General features: G+C 55.0%; 1 protein-coding gene across 2 annotated transcripts in view; it reads right to left on the bottom strand.

The window, feature by feature from the left end:
- The window catches only part of PACS1 (phosphofurin acidic cluster sorting protein 1), a 180,936-nt gene that overhangs the window by 33,071 nt on the left and 124,956 nt on the right, over window positions 1-22,909 (bottom strand). For both annotated transcript variants that reach the window (XM_062195802.1, XM_062195801.1), the window contains exons 2-4: window positions 17,621-17,708; window positions 2,320-2,409; window positions 1,600-1,725 (exon numbers count right to left, since the gene is read on the bottom strand). In XM_062195802.1, coding sequence (XP_062051786.1) covers window positions 1,600-1,725; window positions 2,320-2,409; window positions 17,621-17,708 — 304 coding nt within the window. The remainder of the gene's footprint in view (window positions 1-1,599; window positions 1,726-2,319; window positions 2,410-17,620; window positions 17,709-22,909) is intronic.

Below are 22,909 nucleotides of genomic sequence, written 5' to 3' on the forward strand. Positions count from 1 at the left end.
TGCAGTCACCATCTTATCCAAGTGGTAAAAGTTAACGTCACTGGCAGAGGAAGAAACCGGCATTCTCCCCAAGCCGCTCCAGGAAGAACAGAGCGGGACTCCTGTGGTCAACCCACCAAAAACACACAAACTAAATCTCATCTCGAGACAACGCCACACGAACCCGGCCTGAGCACATTCAATAGACTCTCCAGCCTGTGCACTTGAAATACGCCAAGGTCACAGGGACAAGGAAAACCTGGGGACTGCGGCAGACCGAAGGAGACCAGAGACAGGACAACAAAACGCAACTCAGAACCCTGGACCAGATCCCGGCCCGGAGGTCACCGAGGGGCCCGCACAGTAGTGCAGCAGGTTAAGCCATGGCCTGCAGCACTGGCATCCCATATGGGCACCGGTTCAAGTCTTGGCTCCTCCACTTTCATCCAGCTCCCTGCTACTGAGCCTGAGAAAGCAGCGGAAGATGACCCTAGTGCTTGAGCCCTTGCACTCGCGTGGGAGACCCAGAACAAGCTCCTGGCTCCTGGTTTCAGCCTGGCCCAGCCCTGGTCAGTGTAGCCATTTGGGGAGTGAGCCAGTGGATGGAAGATCTCTGTCTCTCCTTCTCTAACTCTGCCTTTCAAATAAAACAAATAAATCTCTTAAAAAAACAAAAAGAAAAAAAGAAAGGTAACCGAGACATGGGGACGCGGCGCAGACGGAGGAGCGCCGTCGGTGTCAGTGTGTGGGACCTTTGTGGGGGCACAGGGTAGGCCGGGAGTGTTCTCGTGTTTAGGAAGCCGACAGGGTGCGGTATTTACGTGTAAGGGGGCAGCATGCCGGCAACTCTCTCTCAAATGGCTCAGCAAAGAACATAACGTGTGCACAAGTGCACACACAGCGAGAACTGCAAGGGCACGTGCAGTGACACGCCGAGTGCACGGCGTGGGCGAACCTGGGGGCTGGAAATTCCTAACAGGATCCCCACAGCTCTTCCGTCAGTTTGAAGTTGTCTTTTAGAAAGTTAGACAGGGGTGGGTGTTTGGGAACGAACCAGTGGAGGAGAGGTCTTTCCCTCAAAAACAAAAACCCCCAAATAAAAAGGTAAAGAAAAAATGTGGGGGCCAGCACTGTGGCACAGTGGGTTAACGCCCTGGCCTGCAGTGCCGGCACCCCATATGGGCACCGGTTCTAGTCCCAGCTGCTCCATTTCTGATCTGGCTCTCTGCTATGGCCTGGGAAAGCAGTGGAAGACGGCCCAAGTCCTTGGTCCCCTGCACCCGTGTTGGAGACCTGGAAGAAGCTCCTGGCTCTTGGCTTCAGACTGGCGCAGCTCTGGCCGTTGCATCAAATTGGGGAGTGAACCAGCAGATGGAAGACCTCTCTCTGTCTCTCTCTCTGTGTAACTCTGACTCTCAAATAAATAAGTAAATATTTTTTTAAAAAAAGAAAAAAACGTGAGGAACAGGTACTTGATAGAAAGAGGTATTTCTGAATTTCTCATCAATGAGTTTACAGAATCAAGTTTAACAGAATCGCCTGCGCTGGGAACCCCAGCTGGGCCCAGCGTCGCCCTTGGCTCCGTGTCTAGGGCTGGCACGCGGGGACTGTCCTGCTCACCTCCGCCATGTTGATGAGCCCCACAGCCAAGGTCTTGTAGCCCAGGATGGTCCGGTTCTTGTAGCGCTTCCTCCTTTGCAACATGATCTGTAGCTTGTTGGCGTCTCGCTTCAGGAAGTGAGGGTACTGTTGAGCACAAGACAGGGCCAAGGGTGGTGACTCAGCAGGCAGGGCCTTGCTGGGCTCTGGTCCCGGCTCGGGACACACAGTCGCCCCTCGCCCCAGCTTCCCTGAGAAAGGGGAGATCGGGGTGTGGCAGAGACGTGGGTGAGATGCTGCTAGAGGGGCTTCCTCTAAGCTCCGGGTCCACGGATGTTCAGAAACTACGGCTTTGCCGTGTGATCCCAGGTATTTCGATTTGGGTTACCAGGATTAGGATGAGATACATCCGAGGAGGAGGAGGAGGAGGGTGAAGGGAGAGAAGGAAGGGGATAATCACATGGGTGGGGTAAACATTGGGGTACGCACTGGGGACCCAGAAGGAGGGGACAAAGCCGAGTGTGGCAGGACGAGGGGCCCCAGCAAGTGGCCTCAGCCAGGTAAGGGGGAGGGGGGCAGCTTGCTCCCCAGCAGCCCAGGAGGTCTTGGTGCCCCTCCGGGGGTGGCGGGGGCGCTGCTCCGGGACCTTCCCTCGTCTTGCCCTCTGCGGGCCGTAGCGGCTCCTGGGGGACACGCTCTCCAGACTGCAGGACTGTCTGGGACCACACCTTCGATTCCTACCTGGAGGGAGAAGGCGAGCTGGAGCTCTGTTTCCACCAGGCCACTGGCTGGCAGGATGATCTCGTTGGAGCGAAGAATCCTTTTTGAACCCTGAAACCAAGAAAACAAATACCATCTGTCAAGGCTGCGTCCCCAAGGGTCAGGCCACAGGAAGACGCACTGTGACCGTCCACGCACGTCCTCGTCTCAGCTGCCCTCCTCTCCAGGTCAGAGGCGTGATTTTCCGAGCAGTAAGCAGCAGGTTCTCCCGGGGGGGGGGGGTGTTCAGAGACGATTGGGACCACATCTGAGGTCACCCAGGCCCCCATTGCAGCCTGCCCTTCTCCCCTCTGACGGACACTCCACTCGGGCCGCCCCTCACGCCTCCCCTCTGCTGCTGCGCACGGCTCACGGGCCTGCTTCAGGTCTCAGCTCAGGGAGCGTCTTCTCCCGGGGACTTCTCCCTTCAGCCCCTCCCCTACCAACCTGGCCTGGGTTAGATGCCCTACTGCTGAGTTAGCCCATCTCACTAGGACACAGAGCTGTCTTGTTCGACACGAGTTCCAGAAAATCACAGCCGGTAAATAAATGATGCTAAAACATTTGTCTAAGAAGAAAAAAAATCACAGCTCTAAAATTAGTAGCAACAGTAAAAAAAAATTTTACAACATTCAAGGTGGGTAAGGATGTGGTGGCAAGATTTGCACTCGTGCCGGCGCTGCGGCTCACTAGGCTAATCCTCCGCCTTGCGGCGCCGGCACACCGGGTTCTAGTCCCAGTCGGGGCGCCGGATTCTGTCCCGGTTGCCCCTCTTCCAGGCCAGCTCTCTGCTGTGGCCAGGGAGTGCAGTGGAGGATGGCCCAAGTGCTTGGGTCCTGCACCCCATGGGAGATCAGGATAAGCACCTGGCTCCTGCCATCGGATCTGCACGGTGCGCCGGCCGCAGCGCGCCTACCGCGGCGGCCATTGGAGGGTGAACCAACGGCAAGGAAGACCTTTCTCTCTGTCTCTCTCTCTAAAAAAAAAAAAAAAAAAAAAAAAAAAAAAGATTTGCACTCATTCCCCGCTGACGGCGAAGTGAGAGCAACCGTTCCGGAAAGCAGCCTGGGAGTAAAGCACTATCTACACTCACACAGGACGGCCCAAGAGAATGAACTCCAAGGAAATCACTTTAAAAAAATGTACTTGTTTATTTAGATCACTCTCCAAATGCCCCTAACAGCCAGAACTGGGCCAGGTTGGAGCCAGGGGCCTGGAACCCCACCCAGGTCTCCCACGTGGATGGCAGGGACTCAAATCCCTGAGCTGTCCCCTGCTGCTTCCCAGGATGTGTTAGCAGGAAGCTGGATTTGGGAAGGAGCCAGAACTTGAAAACAGGCTCTCCAATCCCTATTCATAATAACAACATATTCTCGAGGGGCTAATCTCTCATCTTCTCCTTCTGCAAGAACTGCGGAGTTGCCCAGGAAGTGTTCCTGCTGAAACGGTTCTCTTGGGGGCCGGTGCTGTGGTACAGTAAGTTAAACATCCGCCTGTGGTGCTGGCATCCCATATGGGTGCCGGTTCGAGTCCCAGCTGCTTCACTTTCTTTTCTTTTAAATATTTATTTATTTGGAAGGCAGACTCATAGAGATGCAGAGAGCGAGAGAGAGCGAGAGAGAGAGAGAGACAGGGACAGAGAGAGAAAGAGAGGCCTTCCATTTGCTGGTTCATTCGCATGGCCGTAATGACCAGAGCTACGCCAATCTGAAAACAGGAGCCAGGAGCTTCTTCTGGGTCTCCCATGGGGTGCAGGGGCCCAAGGACTTGGGCCATCTTCTACCGCTTTCCCAGGCCATAGCAGAGAGCTGGATCGGAATTAGAGTAACAGGGACTGGAAATGAAGCCCACATGGGATGCCAGCACTGCAGGCGGTAGCTTTACCCGCTACGCTCCACTTTCTATCCAGCTCGCTGCTGATGGCCTGGGAAAGCAGTAGAAGATGGTCCATGTGCTTGGTCCCTGTACCTGCATGGGAGACCCGGAAGAAGCTCCTGGCTTCAGATCGGCCTAGCTCCAGCCATTGTGGCCAACCAGTGGATGGAAGATCTCTGTCTCTCCCTCTCTCTGTAACTGCGTCTCAAGTAAATAAATACATAAATATTTTTAAAAAAATAATATTTATGTATTTATTTATTTATTTGAAAGGCACAGTGACAGTGAGAAAGAGGGGGCGGGGAGAGAAAGGGTGGGAGAGGGAGAGAGAGAAGGAAAGTCTTTCACTTGCTGGTTCACTCCCCAAATGGTTGAAGCAGCTAGGGCTGGGTCAGGCTGAAGCCAGCAGCTAAGAACTCTATCCAGGTCCCTCACGTGGTTGGCAGGGTACCAAGTACTTGAGCCCTCTTTGCTGTTTTCCCAGGCACATCAGCAGGAAGCTGGACCAGAAGTGGAGCAGCTGGAACTGAACGAGCACTCTACCCAAGGATGGCGGCACGACAGATGTAACTTAACTGTCCGCAGTAACTCCAGGTCTCCCAGGTACCTGAGCCATCACTTGCTGCCCCTAGGGCGCACTCCTGCAGGAAGCTGGATTGGAAGTGGAGGAGCGGGGACGTGAACCAGGCACTCTGATGTGGGAAGTGAGTGTCCCAAGTGACCGAATGCCTGTCCCAGTTTGCATTACTAAACTGGGAAAATTGTAAGACAGACTGTTTTCTACAGCAGAAATCACAATATAACAATAAATTTACCTCAAAACAATTAAGGTGAGCCAAACTATTCTTAAACTGTAAGAGATCAGCAGGAGGCCTGAGCAAAAGCCACTTTTAAATTTTATTTTATTTTTTAAAGATTTATTTATTTGAAAGTCAGAGTTAAACAGAGAAGGTGAGGTGGAGAGGTGGTGAGGAGGCAGAGAGAGAGACAGAGAGACAGAGAGAGGCAGGGAGAGAGGACTTCCATCTGCTGGTTCACTCTCCAATTGGCCACAACGGCCAGAGCTGCACTGATCCAAAGCCAGGAGCCAGGAGCTAGGAGCTTCTTCCAGGTCTCCCACAGGGGTACAGGAGCCCAAGGACTTGGGCCATCCTCTTCTGCTATCCCAGGCCGCAGCTGAGAGCTGGATTGGAAGTGGAGCAGCCGGGACTCGAACCAGCACCCATATAGGATGCCACACTGCAGGCGGCGGCTTTAGCCTCAGCACCGGCCCCAAAAGCCACTTTTTTAAATTGATGTTCCATTTAGCTAACAGTGCGGCACCTCAATCTTAGGCGCACACACTGATGAACTGGTACATATACACACCTACGCGACCCACCCCTGAATAAAGACAGGATCCCCTCAAGTGCTCCAGACAGGGCGGCGAGGGTCTTCCCGCTCAGCTCACACCCTCACACGGCGCGCACTGCTCTCTGCTGTTTGTGTTGGGAGAGCTCTCAGAGACGGAAGCGCACGGCATGCAGCGCTCTGCCGGGCCTCTTGCGCCCAGCAGGACCGGCGGAGTGCACAGCCTGCTGCCTGCGGTAACTGAGCAGAATGCCCCACCTTGGCTCATCCGTTCTTCCGTGGCTGGAGGTTCACACGGGGTCCTTCCTAGATCTGGGGTATTGCGGCTAACGCTGCTATCCTGCACGAGCATTTGCTCTATGCTGGGTCTTGGGGGGGTGCACTTCTCTGACGACGAATCCCACAGTTCAGCGGGCATGTGTGAATTTCCACTTAGGTGCCCGATGGAATTTCTTTGTCCGTTAAAACAACAGGGCTATCTGTCTTGAGTTGCAGGTTTTTTTCGTTTTCTAGAAGTCATTGGTCAGATACAGGCACTGTACATGTTTTCTTGCTTATTATTTGCCTAGTGGTGGCCCTTGATGATGTAGGTTAATTTTCATCAAGTCTGTTTTATTATTTTTTCTTTTATGGCTATGCTTTCTGGCTCCTGTCTAAGGAACCCTTACCTACTCCAAGGCTGTGACATTTTTCTGCTTTATTTTCCTACAGAAGTTTTGTAATTTTAGTTTTTACATTTAGGTTTGTTCTCCATTTCTAACTTTCATTTTTATAAAGTGATTTTGTTTAATGCAGGCGAGAAAATTTCCTGACTACAGCATTTGAGAATGTTTCTAGTTAGAGTAACTCTCACTGCATCGATTAGAACTACAGGAGACGCCCGCGACTGCTGGACCTTCATGGAGCTCTGGCCCCAGTGTGGTCAGGCTGTTGCCTTGGGGAATCTCCAGAAAAATGGGCACAGAAAATGCAGCCAAAGGAGGACAGCGGTTTTCAACCAGGCATGATTCTGCCCCACAGTGGACACATGGTAACACCCGAGACACTTCTGGTTGTCACTGGGTAGCAGGGTCCTGGCATCTGCAGCGTGGGCTGGGGGTGCCGCTGGCCACTCTGCAGTGCACAGGGTGGCTCCCTAAAGGGAACCATGTGGCCACAGGTCCAACAGCAGCTGGGCGAGGAGCCCAGTCCTCCCTGGAGATGTGGCTTTGGGGGCCGCCCTCTCACGTGGCTGCTTTTCTCCCACAAGCCACAAACCACGGAATTGGTGGGCAGGTGGTCTCCTTGCTCTGGAACATTCTTCTCCCTCCTACTTCCCACTCGGAATTGACGTCATCGGCTCAGCTCCCCGTTCCTGCGGCTGCTGTTCCGTAACCGCCAGTCACCCCCGCTCACGCCTAGATTTTAGCTCCCGAGTGACTCACTGCTCCCCCCAGTGCTACCCTACTTGTCAATCCCCATGATTTCAGTAACTCTCTTCCTAACGGCCTGGCTACTAAGTCCCGAGTCCTCTCTCCCAGCCGTCTCGGCCGCCCATCCCCAGGATCCTACTTGTGCATTACTATATCCAGTACCCTGTCTCGACCCCATGCCTCCCACTCCTGCTCGCCAGCAACCATCCTTCCAGCCCCAGCACCTGCACTCCGCCGGCCCTCCCCTCTTCTCACTGTCCCCCATGCCCTGGTGTGCTGTCCCCTCTCCTCCCTGCCCTGCCCATGTGGTCTTTATGACCGCGCCTTGCACACTCCCGGCCTCCACCGCCCTGCTCGTTTGGTGAATTACGGCCGTTTCAGTCCAACGGCACCACGGGACAGGCCTGCAGAGAAACGCAATCAGGCTAGCCGGTCTGACCTGACGTTTATGACCCAAATCTTAAGTGGGCTGCAGCCTGGCCCGGTAACAGCGCTGTACCCCCAAGTCCCTTCTCCTTCCCACTCTGCTCACGGAATGACTTCACTGCTCCCCACTCTCCCTCAAGTCCCCAGCACCTTAGATCCCCCACTCTAAGCGGATAACCCTGATCCCTCCTCACTGAGTGGAGGCAGCCGCCTCCCACGCACGCTGCCGCTGCACCTGCGCACACCTCACTCCCTCCTGCTTTCCAGCACAGCCTCCGCTTCTAGCCAGTCACAGGCCCCAGGCCCCCACCTCTTCTCACTCACCTGCCTCCTCTCCTCCCTTACGTCCTTAACTCCCCTCCCCGTTCCGAACATCCCCACAGGCCCTGCCAGCTCCCCCCACGGGCTGCCCCCCTTCACAGCACAGCCTCCGGAGCCATCTATTTTTGCTCTCTGAATCCTCTCACATCTTCTGCAGATACAGCCGAGCAGCCGCCCTGCGTGCATCCCGGGACCAGCCTCGTCCTTGTGGCTTCTGAAGAAACCAGTCAGGTGCAGCCGTCGAGATGCTGCGTGGGCGCCCGCACCCTCTGTCAGAGTGCCCAGCTTGGAGGCCCAGGTTTGAGTCCTGGCTCCACTCCTGGGCCTGGCTGAAGCCAGGGGCCCAGAACGCAATCTAGACGGAGTCTCCCACGCTGGTGGCAGGTACCCAAGTACTACAGCCATCACCTGCTGCCTCCAGGAAGCTGGGACCAACTCCAGGTTCCCGGGGTGTTGTAACTGCTAGGCCAAACGCCCACACCTCTCCGTGGCTCCTGACAGAGCTGACCGCGAGGTGCTCCCAGAACCGCTGTGCTCTTGTGTCCTCTTACTGTGCAGGCAGGAGGGCCTGGGCTCTCACCTCCAGCACCGGTTAACTGACTCCTTTCTCAGACTTATCGCGGCCAGAGAACCTTCTCACCTCTGTCCACAACGCTTCAATTCCCACAGAATGAAAGCCAGAGGCTGTGTAATCCAACCCCCCCCCCCCCAGCCTCAATGCTTCCCCTCTCTTCCTCCTGAGTCTGCCAGACCATGCCTGCCCTGGGGCCCTGGGGCCCCACACTGGCTTCTTCCTCTGCCTGGAGGCCCTTCTCCCAGACCGCACCTGGCTCACTCCCTCCCTTCCCTCACAGTCTCTCTCAATGAGGTCTGCCCCGAACCCCGCCGGTCATCTGTTGACTTCCTCCACCCCAGCACTCTCTATCCCCCTTTAAAAACGTTACTCTATTTGAAAGGCAGAGTTACAGAGAGCCAGGGAGAGACAGATTGGGATCTTCCATCTGTTGGGCCCGGCCAGGCTGGAGCCAGGAGCCTGCAGCTCCATCCTGGTCTCCCACATGGGCGGCAGAGGTCCAAGCACTTGGGCCATCTTCCTCCGCTTTCCCGTGTACATTAGCAGGGAGCTGGATTGGAAGTGGAGCTACTGGGACTTGAACCAGTGTCCATCTGGGAAGTCCACATCGCAGGAGGCAGATGAACCCACTGCACCCCAGCATCAGCCCGGCTCCAGCCCCTTTATCTTGTGCCTTTTCCCCAAGGACACATCACCTCCCAAAGCAGCAGCCCTCACTGTCTGAATTCTCCATCCAAATATGCGCTGTGTCTGTACACATTCCTACCCCACGTTGAGAGGACTCTGCATGTGCGAGGTAACAGGATGCGGGTGCCGGTGTCACAGCAGGCCTGGCCCTGCCCAGCCCTGCGCACAGTCATCGTCTTTCCCTCTCTGCACCTGAGATGCAGGTGTCGCGCATCCTAGTGTTTGCTTCTTCCAGGTGCCTGGGATGCTACCACTTGCATCCAATTTAAAAATTACCTTTAGTATCTTCTCATGTCCTTTGTTTATGTTACAGAATATCTTTGTGTTTGCAGCACAGAGGCAAAACAACGTATCTAATATTATCACTACAGACATAAAGGCAGCCACCACTGAGCACATTAGTTACTTTTTAAAAATCAATTAATTTTCGCTTTCCTTGAAAGGCAGAAAGGCTGGAGAAGGGGGACGGAAGAAGAGGAGGGACAAGGGAGAAGATCAGTCTTCTATCTACTGGTTAAGTCCTCAAACGCCTGCAACAGCGAGACTGGGCCAAGCCAGAGCTAGGAGCCTGGAACCCAATCCAGGTCTCCCACGCGGGTGGCAGGGATCCAAGTACTTGAGCCATCACCTGCTGGCCTGGAAGCAGGCCCTCTGACATAGGATACGGCATCCCAAGCGGTGCCTCAACTGATGGGCCAAATACTCACCCCGAGGTTCCTGGTGTTTCAAACGCTTCTTTTCAAAGTTAAACGCCTTCGGTGGGCTGTCCTGCAGACACCTAACAGCGCTGCAACGACAGCTGAGGAACTGCCTGAGTTCTCCGGATGTCTGAAAATGTGTTTTCCCCATTTAAATAATGGAATCTAAGCTTCTGCCATCAACATATTTTCAAGAATGCATTCCAGAATTTTCTTTTCTTTTTTTTTAATTTTTATTATTTTTGACAGGCAGAGTGGATAGTGAGAGAGAGACAGAGAGAAAGGTCCTCCTTTTGCCGTTGGTTCACCCTCCAATGGCCGCCGCGGTAGCGTGCTGCGGCCGGCGCACCGCGCTGATCCGATGGCAGGAGCCAGGTGCTTATCCTAGTCTCCCATGGGGTGCAGGGCCCAAGAACCTGGGCCATCCTCCACTGCACTCCCTGGCCACAGCAGAGAGCTGGCCTGGAAGAGGGGCAACCGGGACAGGATCGGTGCCCCGACCGGGACTAGAACCCGGTGTGCCGGTGCCGCAAGGCGGAGGATTAGCCTAGTGAGCCGCGGCGCCGGCCAGAATTTTCTTTTCTTTTGCTTCTTGTCTCTTTCCTTCTGCTACGATGATTTCTAACGTTCTGATCTCAGGACCTTTCCATATTCTCAAAAACTGCTAAGGATCCCAAACTGGTTTTGTTTCTCTAGGTGTAGCTACTGCTACTCATCACATTAGGAATTAAGACACATATTTTAAAATAATCATCAAGTCACTTAAAGTAACGGGGGCGGCCTTGCAGCACAGCAGGACAAGGGCTGCTGTGAGGCTGGCACTACATCCCAGTGCCGGCTCCCGTCCCGGCTGCTCTGCTTCCAATCCAGCTCCCTGCCAACGCACCTTGCAAGAAGCAGATGACGGCCCACGTACCTGGGCCCCTGCCACCCATGTCAGAGGCCAGGGTGGAATTCCTGGCTCCTGGTTTCAGCCTGGTCAGCCCTGGATGCTGTGGCTGTCTGGGGAGTGAACCAGTGGATGGAAGTCCTCTCTCTTTAAAAAAAAAAAAACTTAAAAACCCCCCAAATGACAATAAACTGATTACATGTACACATCTTTGATGAAAGATGTTTTCTAAAACAAAACAACTTAGTGAGAAAACAGCAGTTTTCTGTTTTTTTTTTTTTTTTTTTTTTTAAAGAACAGCTGTACCAGGACAGAATTCGACCACCACACAGTTTGCTCCAAGCACGCAGCTAAACGGCTTTTGTTGCATTCGGGCTGTGCCGCCGTCAGCAGCTGCTGTCAGCGCATTCTTCAGCTGTCACCTGCTCACGTGTCCGCCCCGGCCCCTGCCCTCAGACCCACGACCCTACCTCCCGCCTTCAGGGACCTGCCCGCTGCGGGCAGCTCACGAAAATCCTAGGAAGGGTGCTTGGTGACTGACTTCTTTCACTTGGCACAAGGTTTTCAGGGTTCATCTTTGTGGACGGATGTATGCATTTTTTTAAACTGTCCAATGATAGTCTACCCTCTGGATAAACGACCTCTCATTTGTCATTCACGGGCTGTCCCGAGTTGTTCTCTTTGGCTATGGTGAGCACTGCTGCCATGAACATCTACGTGCTAGGTTCTGTGTTCTCACTTCTCTCGGCTACACAGCCAGCAGGAAGATCTGAGGGCCAAGGGGCTGCACCGTGTCACAGTTCCATCAGCAGTGTGTGAGGGAGATGTACGGCTTAATCAAAGACAGCTGGAATCTATCTGTTTCTGTATGTAATTTGTCGCAAAATACTGTTTTGGTTGAGTATATGTAAAAAAAAAATCCAGTCTCGGCCGGCGCCGCGGCTCAACAGGCTAATCCTCCACCTTGCGGCGCCGGCACCCCAGATTCTAGTCCTGGTTGGGGTGCCGGATTCTGTCCCAGTCGCCCCTCTTCCAGGCCAGCTCTCTGCTGTGACCCGGGAGTGCAGTGGAGGATGGCCCAAGTCCTTGGGCCCTGTACCTGCATGGGAGACCAGGAGAAGCACCTGGCTCCTGGCTTCAGATCAGCACGGTGCGCCGGCTACAGTGCACCAGCCGCAGCGGCCATTGGAGGGTGAACCAACGGCAAAAAGGAGGACCTTTCTCTCTCTCTCACTGTCTACTCTGTCAAAAAAAAAGAAAAGACTAAAAAAAAAAAAAAAAAAAAAAAAAGAAAATCAGTCTCAAGGAGGTACATAACTGGAAAAAAGAGAATTTTACCAGCATCTTCAGATAATCATGGAATATTCTTTGATAATGCACCAGAACTCTGCAAGTGGCAGTTTCTTAAAGGTTGGTTTCAAAGAATTCTAAACCATATCAAAAAGGCTTTACATTTTACACTCAATTAACAGAAGGAAGGAAGATAGAGTGGCGCACTCAGAAGTGTGAAGGCATGCGGCCACCTGGTTAACATGCCGCACCCAGGAGGACATCTTCGTTTTCATGAATGAGTCATCGAAGATGCTATCAGAGGGAAGACGGGCCAGGGGTGAACAAGAACTCTTTGTACTATTCCTGTATCTTTTCTGCATTTTAAAAAATTATTTCAAAATACAAGTGAAGGCCAGTGCCGTGGCTCAATAGGCTAATCCTCCGCCTGTGATGCCAGCACACCAGGTTCTAGTCCCAGTCGGGGCGCCAGATTCTGTCCCGGTTGCCCCTCTTCCAGGCCAGCTCTCTGCTGTGGCCCGGGAAGGCAGTGGAGGATGGCCCAAGTGCTGGGGCCCTGCACCCCATGGGAGACTAGGATAAGCACCTGGCTCCTGCCATCGGATCAGCACAGTGCGCCAGCCGCAGGGTGCCAGCCGCAGCGTGCCGGCCGCGGCGGCCATTGGAGGGTGAACCAATGGCACAAGGAAGACCTTTCTCTCTGTCTCTCACTGTCCACTCTGCCTGCCCCCCCCCCCAAAAAAAAAAAGAAGAAGAAGAAGAAGAAAAAATACAAGTGAAAAGCAAAATTCAATCTATTGGCCCACTTTACTCGTTGACTGATCTTTTACCCAGCATAATCCTGAAATCTCAGGCACTGGTTAGTTACACAAATACGCCGAATGGTGCATCTTCCATTAGACAACGTAACAAGCTCAGAAACATTAATATCGCCTCTGGTCTGCTCGGAAAAGCCATGGCAGAACCGGAAGCTGCTAAACTCTCAGCAGCAGAGACAAGTTTCCCCGAAAATAATTTCCACTTGAAAGCTCTAGTTTCATTCATCCTGGGCAGCAAATGCTCGCTGTCTTCCCTGAAGGAGCGTCACAGGGACGGCACCATGTGTAGGGGGCGGAGCCTCTGCCTGCAGCGTCCACATCCCAGTCAGTGCCACCTGGCATCCCGGCCGCTCCATTTCGAATGCAGCTCCCCGTTGATGCGCCTGGAAAGGCCGCAGGCAGGTGCCCGAGGGCTTGGGCCGCTGCCACCACGGAGACCTGCATGGAGTTCCAGGCACCTGGCTTCAGCCTGACCCAGTCCAAGCCTTTGCAGCCCTTTGTGGAGTGAACCAGGGAATTGAAGATCCTCTCTCTCTTTCCCTCTCTCTGTAACTTTGCCTTTCAAATAAATATTTTTTTTTATAGACAGAATCAGGTTGTTCATTTTCTTTTCTTTTCTTTTCTTTTTTATTTTTGACAGGCAGAGTGGACAGTAGAGGGAGACAGAGAGAAAGGTCTTCCTTTTGGCCGTTGGTTCACCCTCCAATGGCCGCCGCGGTAGGCGCGCTGCAGCCGGCGCACCGCGCTGTTCTGATGGCAGGAGCCAGGTGCTTATCCTGGTCTCCCATGGGGTGCAGGGCCCAAGCACTTGGGCCATCCTCCACTGCACTCCTGGGCCACAGCAGAGAGCTGGCCTGGAAGAGGGGCAACCGGGACAGGATCGGTGCCCCGACCGGGACTAGAACCCGGTGTGCCGGCGCCACAGGCGGAGGATTAGCCTACTGAGCCGCGGCACCCGCCAGTTGTTCATTTTCAAGAGTATACCTTCCGACCACGGGAAAACAGTTTGCAAAGCATCCAAAGTGCTTCCGGGGAGCAGCAGCTGCGCCAGTGGACGGGCATCGGCACCGGCACCAGCATCAGCACCGCCCCCGCGACAAAGCCATGCTCTGCGGAGCTGGAATGCTCGTGCACACGACCACCTCCTCACACAGAGCTGCAGAGACGGGCACCGTCTTCACTGCTCTCTCCAGGACACTCTGCAGCCAAACAGCTTTTCTCCCCTTCAGCAGGTGGTGGTAGCACAGCCGCTGCAGAGCACCGTGGCCTTCAGAGCAAACAGCCACCGGGGGAGAATGTCAACGATGCCCGGGGTTTTCACCCCGACAGCAGACGGCACCGCAGGGCCTCGAGGCCATGGACCTCATCCTGAGAATGGCTGCTTACGGCAGGCCTGTAGTAGATGCCCAGAAAATAACTACCACACGACTGAGCAGGTGAATGTGATTCTTTCTTTTTTTAGAAGATAATTTACAAACTGTTTTAAGATCTTATTTATTTGAGAGGTAGAGTTACAGACAGAGAAAAAGTCTTCTATCTGCTGGGTCACTCCCCAAATGGCCACAACGGCTGCAGCTGGGCCAATCTGAAGCCAGGAGCCAGGAGCTTCCTCTGGGTCTGCCAGGTGGGTGCAGGGTCCTAAGCACTTGGGCCAACTTCTACTGCTTTCCCAGGCACATTAGCAGGGAGCTGGATTGGAAGTGGAGCAGCCGGGACTCGAACCAGCGCCCATGTGGGATGCCGGCACTGCAGGCACAGGCTTAGCCCACTATACCACAGCACCAGCCCCAAATGTGATTATTTTCCTAATTACTTCCAGATGCTCAGAAGTAATAAAAAAAAATCTAGGATAATTTTGTTTGGTATAATTTTAGAAAATGTTAAATACTTAATCAGAAAATAAAAGAAATTATTCAATTGGGTAAACACGTTTAACTGTAGGGGTGGCTCACTAGTAGGGAACTTTGAAAACCACTCAACAGTGTGTGCAGGGGAGAGCGACAGCCTTCCGTGCAGGGAACGGCCTCAGAACGGGGGCACCGCCTGTGGCCTAGAAATGGGGGCAGCGTCGGGAAAGGAGGGCACGGCACGGAGCGCTGCACCTCACGTCACTGCCCCACAGCGGCCGCAGACACTTCACAGGTTTGGGAGTGATTATGCACACAAATGAGGAGGGAACTGGAACACGAGATGGGACACACAGGAATTCAAAGGGGTAATTAAAACGCTGTACGTTTGAGGACTAAATTAATGAAGGGTTTACCCCAGGAAGAGACCAGAGGACCTCAGTGTGTGATCTGCACACCGTGAGTGCTGGAGGTGGGCTGTAATGAAGCCAGTGTTAAGGCAACAAACTGTTGCGTAATAAGTGAGTCAGCTCCGGCGCTGTGGCACAGTGGCTAAAGCAGCTGCCTGTGGCATCAGCATCCCATGTGGGCACAGGTTCGAGACCTGGCTGCTCCAACCAGTTCCCCACTAATGTGCCTGGGAAAGCAGCAGAGGATGGCCAAGAGCTTGGGACGCTGTACCCATGTGGGAAACCTGGAGGAGGCTCCTGGCTCCAGATAGGCCCAGCCTCAGCCATTGCGGCCATTTGGGGAGTGAACTGGCAGATGGAAGAATTGTCTCTCCCTCTCTCTCTGCCTTTCAAATAAATAAATAAATAAATAAATCTTAAAAAAAAAAAAATAAGCGAGCCAGCTAATAAAATACTCTGCTTAGGAGGGAGCTATCCAATAGTTTGCTATTTTCTTTTTTTTTAAAGATTTATTTATTTATTTGAAAGTCAGAGTTACACAGAGAGAGGAGAGGCAGAGAGAGAGGGAGAGGGAGAGGGAGAGAGGTCTTCCATCCGATGGTTCACTCTCCAGATGGCCGCAAGGGCTGGAGCTGCACCGATCCGAAGCCAGGAGCTTCTTCTGGGTCTGACACGCAGGTGCAGGGGCTCAAGGACTTGGGCCATCTTCTACTGCTTTCCCAGGGCACAACAGAGCTGGATTGGAAGTGGAGCAGCCGGGACTAGAACTGGCGCCCATACCGGATGCTGGTGCTCAGGCCAGGGCTTTAGGATCGGTGCAGATTCGGATCGGCGCAGCTCTGGCCATTGCGGCCACCTGGGGAGTGAACCAGCGGATGGAAGGCTTCTCTCTCTACGGAACTCTGTCTTTCAAATAAATAAAATCAATCTTAAAAAAATAAATAAATAAGTGCTCCAACATCACTGAAGAAAGTGACCACTGTTTACTGATGCCAATGCATTCCAGAATCGCAATAAGATCAGGGCGTCTAGCAGGAAGGCGCTAACCAGCTAAGGACGGACGGGTAACAGGGTTTGCGTTAACAGAAATCACCCACTCTGCCCACTTCTGCCACTCGGTAACCGGCTGGCAACTGAACCCTTCCGTCTGTGGCTGCTTCCCCCACCTCCTTCCCTGAAACTCAGGAATACTCAGAGACAAATGGCTGGGAAACGTGCTGGATCTGCAAAGATGCCGCAGCGTAAGGAACTGTGGGACTGCTCAGAGGATGAGGTGCCCCAGTGAATTTTAAATTGCCAAGTCCGAAGTGCTGCGCTGTAAGTGTTCTCCACACAATAGAAGGCTTCTTGACACTCTCCCAACCCAGCCATTGCCCACCCACACCGCGTCCCAGCAGCTGCGTCCCTCAATCCTCAGCTGATCTCATCGGGCGGGGCAGGGGGGATCAGCCATAAAGAAACGGTAAAGAAGTCGCTGCGCCGGGCACTGCTGACCTGTGCGGGCAGGGACATTTCTGTGGCCATGCAGTGTCAGGTGAGCCCACTCCCGGCCCTGGACACCTGGCGCCGGGCCCTGCTGACCTGTGCGGGCAGGGACGTTTCTGTGGCCGTGCAGTGGCAGGTGAGCCCACTGCCGGCCCTGGACACCTGGCGCCGGGCCTTGCTGACCTGTGCGGGCAGGGGCGTTTCTGTGGCCATGCAGTGGCAGGTGAGCCCACTCCCGGCCCTGGACACCTGGCGCCGGGCTCTTTCTGTGGCCGTGCAGTGGCAGGTGAGCCCACTCCCGGCCCTGGACACCTGGCGCCGGGCCTTGCTGACCTGTGCGGGCAGGGACATTTCTGTGGCCGTGCAGTGCAGGTGAGCTCAGCTCCCGGCCCTGGACACCTGGCGCCGGGCCTTGCTGACCTGTGCAGGCAGGGACATTTCTGTGGCCGTGCAGTGCAGGTGAGCTCAGCTCCCGGCCCTGGACACCTGGCGCCGGGCCTTGCTGACCTGTGCGGGCAGGGACATTTCTGTGGCCGTGCAGTGCAGGTGAGCTCAGCTCCCGGCCCTGGACACCTGGCGCTGGGCCCTGCTGACCTGTGCGGGCAGGGGCGTTTCTGTGGCCATGCAGTGTCAGGTGAGCCCACTCCCGGCCCTGGACACCTGGCGCCGGGCCCTGCTGACCTGTGCGGGCAGGGACGTTTCTGTGGCCGTGCAGTGGCAGGTGAGCCCACTCCCGGCCCTGGACACCTGGCGCCGGGCCTTGCTGACCTGTGCGGGCAGGGACGTTTCTGTGGCCGTGCAGTGGGGGGTGAGCTCAGCTCCCGGCCCTGGACACCTGGCGCCGGGCCTTGCTGACCTGTGCAGGCAGGGATGTTTCTGTGGCCGTGCAGTGTCAGGTGAGCCCACTCCCGGCCCTGGACACCTGGCGCCTGGCCCTGCTGACCTGTGCGGGCAGGGACGTTTCTGTGGCCGTGCAGTGGCAGGTGAGCCCACTCCCGGCCCTGGACACCTGGCGCCGGGCCCTGCTGACCTGTGCGGGCAGGGCCCTTTCTGTGGCCGTGCAGTGGCAGGTGAGCCCACTCCCGGCCCTGGACACCTGGCGCCGGGCCCTGCTGACCTGTGTGGTCAGGGACATTTCTGTGGCCGTGCAGTGGCAGGTGAGCCCACTCCCGGCCCTGGACACCAACCCCGCCCCGCGCACCTGCAGCTTCACAGCGATGACCACGGAGTTCAGGTCTTTGTCCATTTCTTTGAGCATCACCAGCTTCTTCAGAGTCAAGTTGAACAGCCTGGAGAAGGACAGAGGCTCTGTCAAACATGAGGAATGCAGGAGAGGCTCACGGGTCTCCAGCCTAAACCAGCCTGCCTCTTCAGTCCCAGCAGTGTGTGGGGCGATGTGTGCGGGCCGTGGGAAGAGGAGGCTTCTGGGGGAGGGCGGAGTGCTCACCTGCTCACCCGGTGCCTCCTCCACCCTCCCCTGGCACACACTAAGTCACAGACGCAGATCCTTAGCAACGGGGCGACCGTCCACACAGAGCCCACAGCCACCACGGGCAGGACACGATGCAAACGGCCACGGATTCTATTTCAGCTGAATTTTGCTCCAAGTATGCAGAAAATCTTCAGGGCCACAAATCATGAAAGTCCCCTCAGCTAAGAGCGACAGGACTGTCCCCTACCCTGCAGTCTCAGGGACTCCCTGAGCACGGCCTGACCACGGCAGGGCCATCCTGGAGCTGGGAGCGCGTCTGGACACTGCCTTCCTGCACCTGGTTTGGGAGGGGCTCCCAGGACGGAGAAGCAGGGGCACAGCTGACCAGAGTCAGCGCAGTGCTGTGCCCGGATCTCCTCCCCTGGGCCCAGCTCTCCTGACGCTGCTCCCGACGCTACCTCGGCTCTCCGTGGCCTTCCTCACATCCTGAGCTCCAGCCACGCTGAACTTCCACCACCATCCTCCAGGCCTTCAAATGCTGCTGTTTCTTCCGCCAGCAACACCATGCCCTGTCCCGCCCCAGCCCAAGCAGTGCGGCTGGCGGCTCGCGCCTCCTCAGCCTTCAGCTCCCGGGCCGCACGTTTCTCCCAGGCTGTCCCCCAACACTTCTACAGGAGACGGACTTTGAGAGGGCCGGCAGCAGGCCTCTGACAGCCTCTCGCACTCGCAGCATCTCCTGAGCTCCTAGTGGCTCAGCACATACTCGTCACGTGGAATTAACACCTCCCTAAAATGGCATCAAACCAGATGAACACACACATGTGAAAACACTAAAGAAACTCACTTTTACAGAGGTTTATTTATTTATTTGAAAGGCAGAGTTAGAGAGAAGGGAGAGACAGAGAGGTCTTCCGTCGGCTGGTTCACTCTCCAATGGCTGCAATGGTGAGGGCTGGGCCAGGCTGACGCCAGGAGCCTGGAACTCCACTGGGGTCTCCCACATGGGTGCCAGGGGCCCAAGGCCCTGAGCCATCTTCTGCTGCTTCCCCAGACAACATTAGCAGGGAGCTGGACTGGAAGTGGAGCAGCCGGGAATGGAACCCGTGGTGCCCATGTGGGAGGCCGGTGTTGTACGTGGCGGCTTAACCTGCTGCACCACAACACAGGCCCTGGGATTTAATTTTTAAAAAAGGAGGAAAAAGGGGCCAGCGCTGTGGCGCAGTGGGTTGACGCCCTGGCCTGAAGCACTGGCATCCCATTTGGGTGCCAGTTTGAGACCTGGCTGCTCTATTTCCGATCCAGCTCTCTGCTGTGGCCTGGGAAAGCAGCAGAAGATGGCCCAGGTCTTTGGGCCCCTGCACCCATGTGGGAGACCTGGAAGAAGCTCCTGGCTCCTGGCTTCGGATCAGCGCAGCTCTGGCCAATACAGCCAATTGGGGAGTGAATCATCAGATGGAAGACCTCTCTCTGTCTCTCTGTGTAACTCTGACTTTCAAATAAATAAAATAAATCTTAAAAAAAAAAAAAGAAAAGAAAAGAAAAAGGAGGAAAAAATCCCGATCAACAGAACTGAATTCTGGTTTTTAATTCCTCACTCCAGTGCTTTCTAAGATCCGCTACCACAAAGGAAAATACACAAAGATATTTCTCTCCCTTCAGAATCGGAGTCCGCTGAAGCATATGAGAGCCTGCTAGGCCTCCCACATAGTCGCGCACTGCTCCTCCACAGCGACAGGTCGTATGGCCATCACTCGGTGTGCTGATGGACTCAGCCAAGATGTCACCAGCAACAGCTTCCAGTGGGGCCACCGTCACGCGTGCATTCCACTGTTGTACATGACCGAGCATCACCCCACCAGAACTCAAACACAGGGCCCTGGGTATGTGTGCTGGGGCTGGGGGCCCACGGTTGCACCTATGTGACAGAAAACAGATCTCAGGCTAGAGCCACACCTAAACGCACACACTCTGCGTGGCAGAGCTGGACGTGAACTCCAGTCTCCTTGTGCTGGACCAGATGACATTCACCTCGAAGATGTCTACGTCCCAGCCCCGCAGCCTGTGCAACGTGTCCCTTCCACGGCAGAGGGGATTCTGCAGAACGTCACCAAGTAAGGATCCTGAACCCTGCACTGCCTGGGCGTGCCCAACATGATCACGAGAGTCTAAGTGGGAGGCCGCGAGGCCGGAGCCGGGGGGGACCTCCACTGCAGAAGGGGTGCTGGCTTTGAGGACGGAGGTGCTGGCCACGTGCCTCTAGAGCTGGGAAAGGCAAGAAAGTAGACGCGGCCCTCAGAACGCCTGGACTCAACCCAGTGAAGCCCACTGCAGGCTGACCTGGACAGCCCAGAACACCAATGTGCTGACTGCAGTCGCCCGTTACAGCAGCGGCCACAGGCTGGGCACCTGTGCTCACTGCCGCCGCGGTGGCCAGGGGCTGTGGCTCCCTTGCTGCCGTGCTGAAACACTGCCACCACTTGTGATCATCTGGGCTCACGCTCTCTTCGAAAATTTCCCACCGACCACTGCCGGCGTCTCACCGTCTCTCCCTTTCCTTCATGGCAGAGAGGAACCTGGCTCTCCCGACACAACAAGGGTGAGCACAGTTCCCACACAGTCGAGGCCCCTGCACTTACAGGGAAGTCCTGGGCTGAGCTCCCAGCACGCAGCCCTGGCGCTGCAGGCACCTGGGGAACGAACGAGAGGATGGGAGATCTATGTGTGCCTGGCTCTCTCTCTGCCTTCTGAATAAATAAATAAACGTGAATTTTAACAGAGGAAAGAAATGTACTTAAACTACAGCGTCCGATTTCTGAGCCTTGATGGCTTAAAAGGAAAGGGCACGGGACGGGGAGAGCCGGTGGGGAGGATGGGATACGCCTGGGTTTTGGCCTCGTCTGAGGCTGCCAACGCTTCTTCTGGGTTAGGTTTTTCTTTGTTTCCAAAGCAAAGACTTCCCGTCTTCATGTGATCCACTGGTGCTGAACAAACCCACGAAGAAGAAGAGACGCGGAGGGGTCAGTCAGAGACACGCGCCTCTCCTCCGTGCAGGACCCACATCTCTCCCCCACGCGGCACCTGCCCCGGGCAGGGACTGCACCAGCTGTGCTGGCGTGGACGTGGTCTCCGCTTCATGTGGTTTACAGGGCCCACGGGAAGACAAACGACGACCCGCACCACGCTCACCCCCTGCTCCTGAACGTCTCCTAAGGCCCTGGGCCATCTTTCCTCTTATATAACATACACAACACTGGAGAACAGCAGGGAAGAACAGTGTGAGAAGGAAGAACACAGCACAGACCAATACATTTTCAAAGCATTAATTTTTTACTTAAGACTTATTTGAAAGGCAGAGTTACAGAGAGGGAGAGGGGGAGGGGGAGAGGGCGGGGGAGGGGGAGAGAGAGATCTTCCAGCTGCCGGTTCACTCCTGGTTCACAATGGGCCAGGGTTGGGCTGGACAAAAGCCAGGAGCTTCATTTGGGTCTCCCACATCTGCTGCTTTCTCAGGCTCTTAGGAAGGAGTTGGATCAGAAGTGGAGCAGCCGACAGGAACCAGCACCCATATGGGACGCTGGCATTGCAGGCAGAGGCTTAACCCACCGTGTCACAGTGCTGGCCCTATTTCAAAGGCAGAGAGCCATAGGGAAGAGAGGCATCATCTGTCCACTGGCTCACTCCCTGCATGCTTGTATCAGCAGGGGCTGGGTCAGGATGAAGCCAGGAGCCTGGGACTCAGTGAGGGTCTCGTACATGGGCAGCAGAGACCGAGCACTTAAGCTGTCATCTGCTGCCCCCAGGGTGTGCACCAGCGGCACTGGAGTCTGCAGTGCAGCCGGGACCGGAACCCAGTCACTGTGGTACGGGGGGCAGGTGACCCCAGGGGCATCTTTTTTTCTTTAAGGATTTATTTTATTTATTTGAAAGGCTGAACTACAAAGAGAGAGAGGGAGAGACAGAAATCTTCCACCTGCTGGTTCACTCCCCAAATGGCCCCAATGGCCAGGGCTGGGCCAGGTTGAAGCCCGGAGCCAGGAGATCCATCTGGTCTCCTATGTAGGTGGCAGGGGCCCAAGGACGTGCATCATCCTCAGCTGCTTTCCCAGGTGCACCAGCAAGGAGTTGAATCAGAAAGGGAGCAGCTGGGACTCAAACCGGTGCACGTACGGGATGCTGGCATTGCAGGCTACAGCCCAACTCATCACACCACAGTGCCACTGCCTCCCCCTTTAGCTACTGTGCCAAATATGTGTCTCCAGTAGGACTTTCGGATAAAGAAACAAACCTCGGGTTGGCCGTTTGGCCTAGCATCCTGCACTGGAGTGCTGGGTTGAGCCCCTGACTCCAGCTTCCTGCTAGTGCAGACTGTGGGAGCCGACGGTTCAAGCAGCTGGGTTCCTGCCACCCATGTGGGAAACCTGGCTGAGTTCCTGGCTCTTGCTTTTGGCCTTGGCCAAGCCCTGGCCATTGTGGCATTTAGGGAGTGAACAAGAGAACAGGAGTTCTCTCTGTTTCTCAAATAATAAAATAAATTTAAGACCTGACTATGCCACAGTACCTTGGGTGAAGAAAGTCAAGGATAAGTTAGTACCATAGGTAAAACGGTAGCAAGACTGGCCATGTTCAGTGTTTGCTTAGAAACTAAATGCCACAAGATTTCAACGCCTTCAATTCAACAGGGTTTTTTGTTTTGTTTTGGTTTTTTTTTTGTTTGTTTGTTTGTTTTTAATGATGACTCAAATGGATTGGGGACTCAAATGTACCGAATTCTTCAAAGAACAAGAAAACGTCAAGGGCTGGCATTGTGGTGCAGTGGGTTAAAGCCCTGGCCTGAAGTGCCAGCATCCCATATGGGCACCGGTTCGAGTCCTGGCTGTTCCTCTTCCTGTCCAGCTCTCCGCTGTGGCCTGGGAAAACAGTAGAAGATGGCCCAGGTCTTTGGGCCCCTGCACCCACGTGGGAAACCTGGCAGAAGCTCCTGGCTCCTGGCTTCGGATCAGCGCAGCTCTGTCCGTTGTAGCCAACTGGGGGGTGAATCAACGGATGGAAAACCTCTCT

Source organism: Lepus europaeus, chromosome 7 (genome assembly GCF_033115175.1).
Source record: "Lepus europaeus isolate LE1 chromosome 7, mLepTim1.pri, whole genome shotgun sequence".
In the NCBI taxonomy this organism is placed as follows: Eukaryota; Metazoa; Chordata; class Mammalia; order Lagomorpha; family Leporidae; genus Lepus; species Lepus europaeus.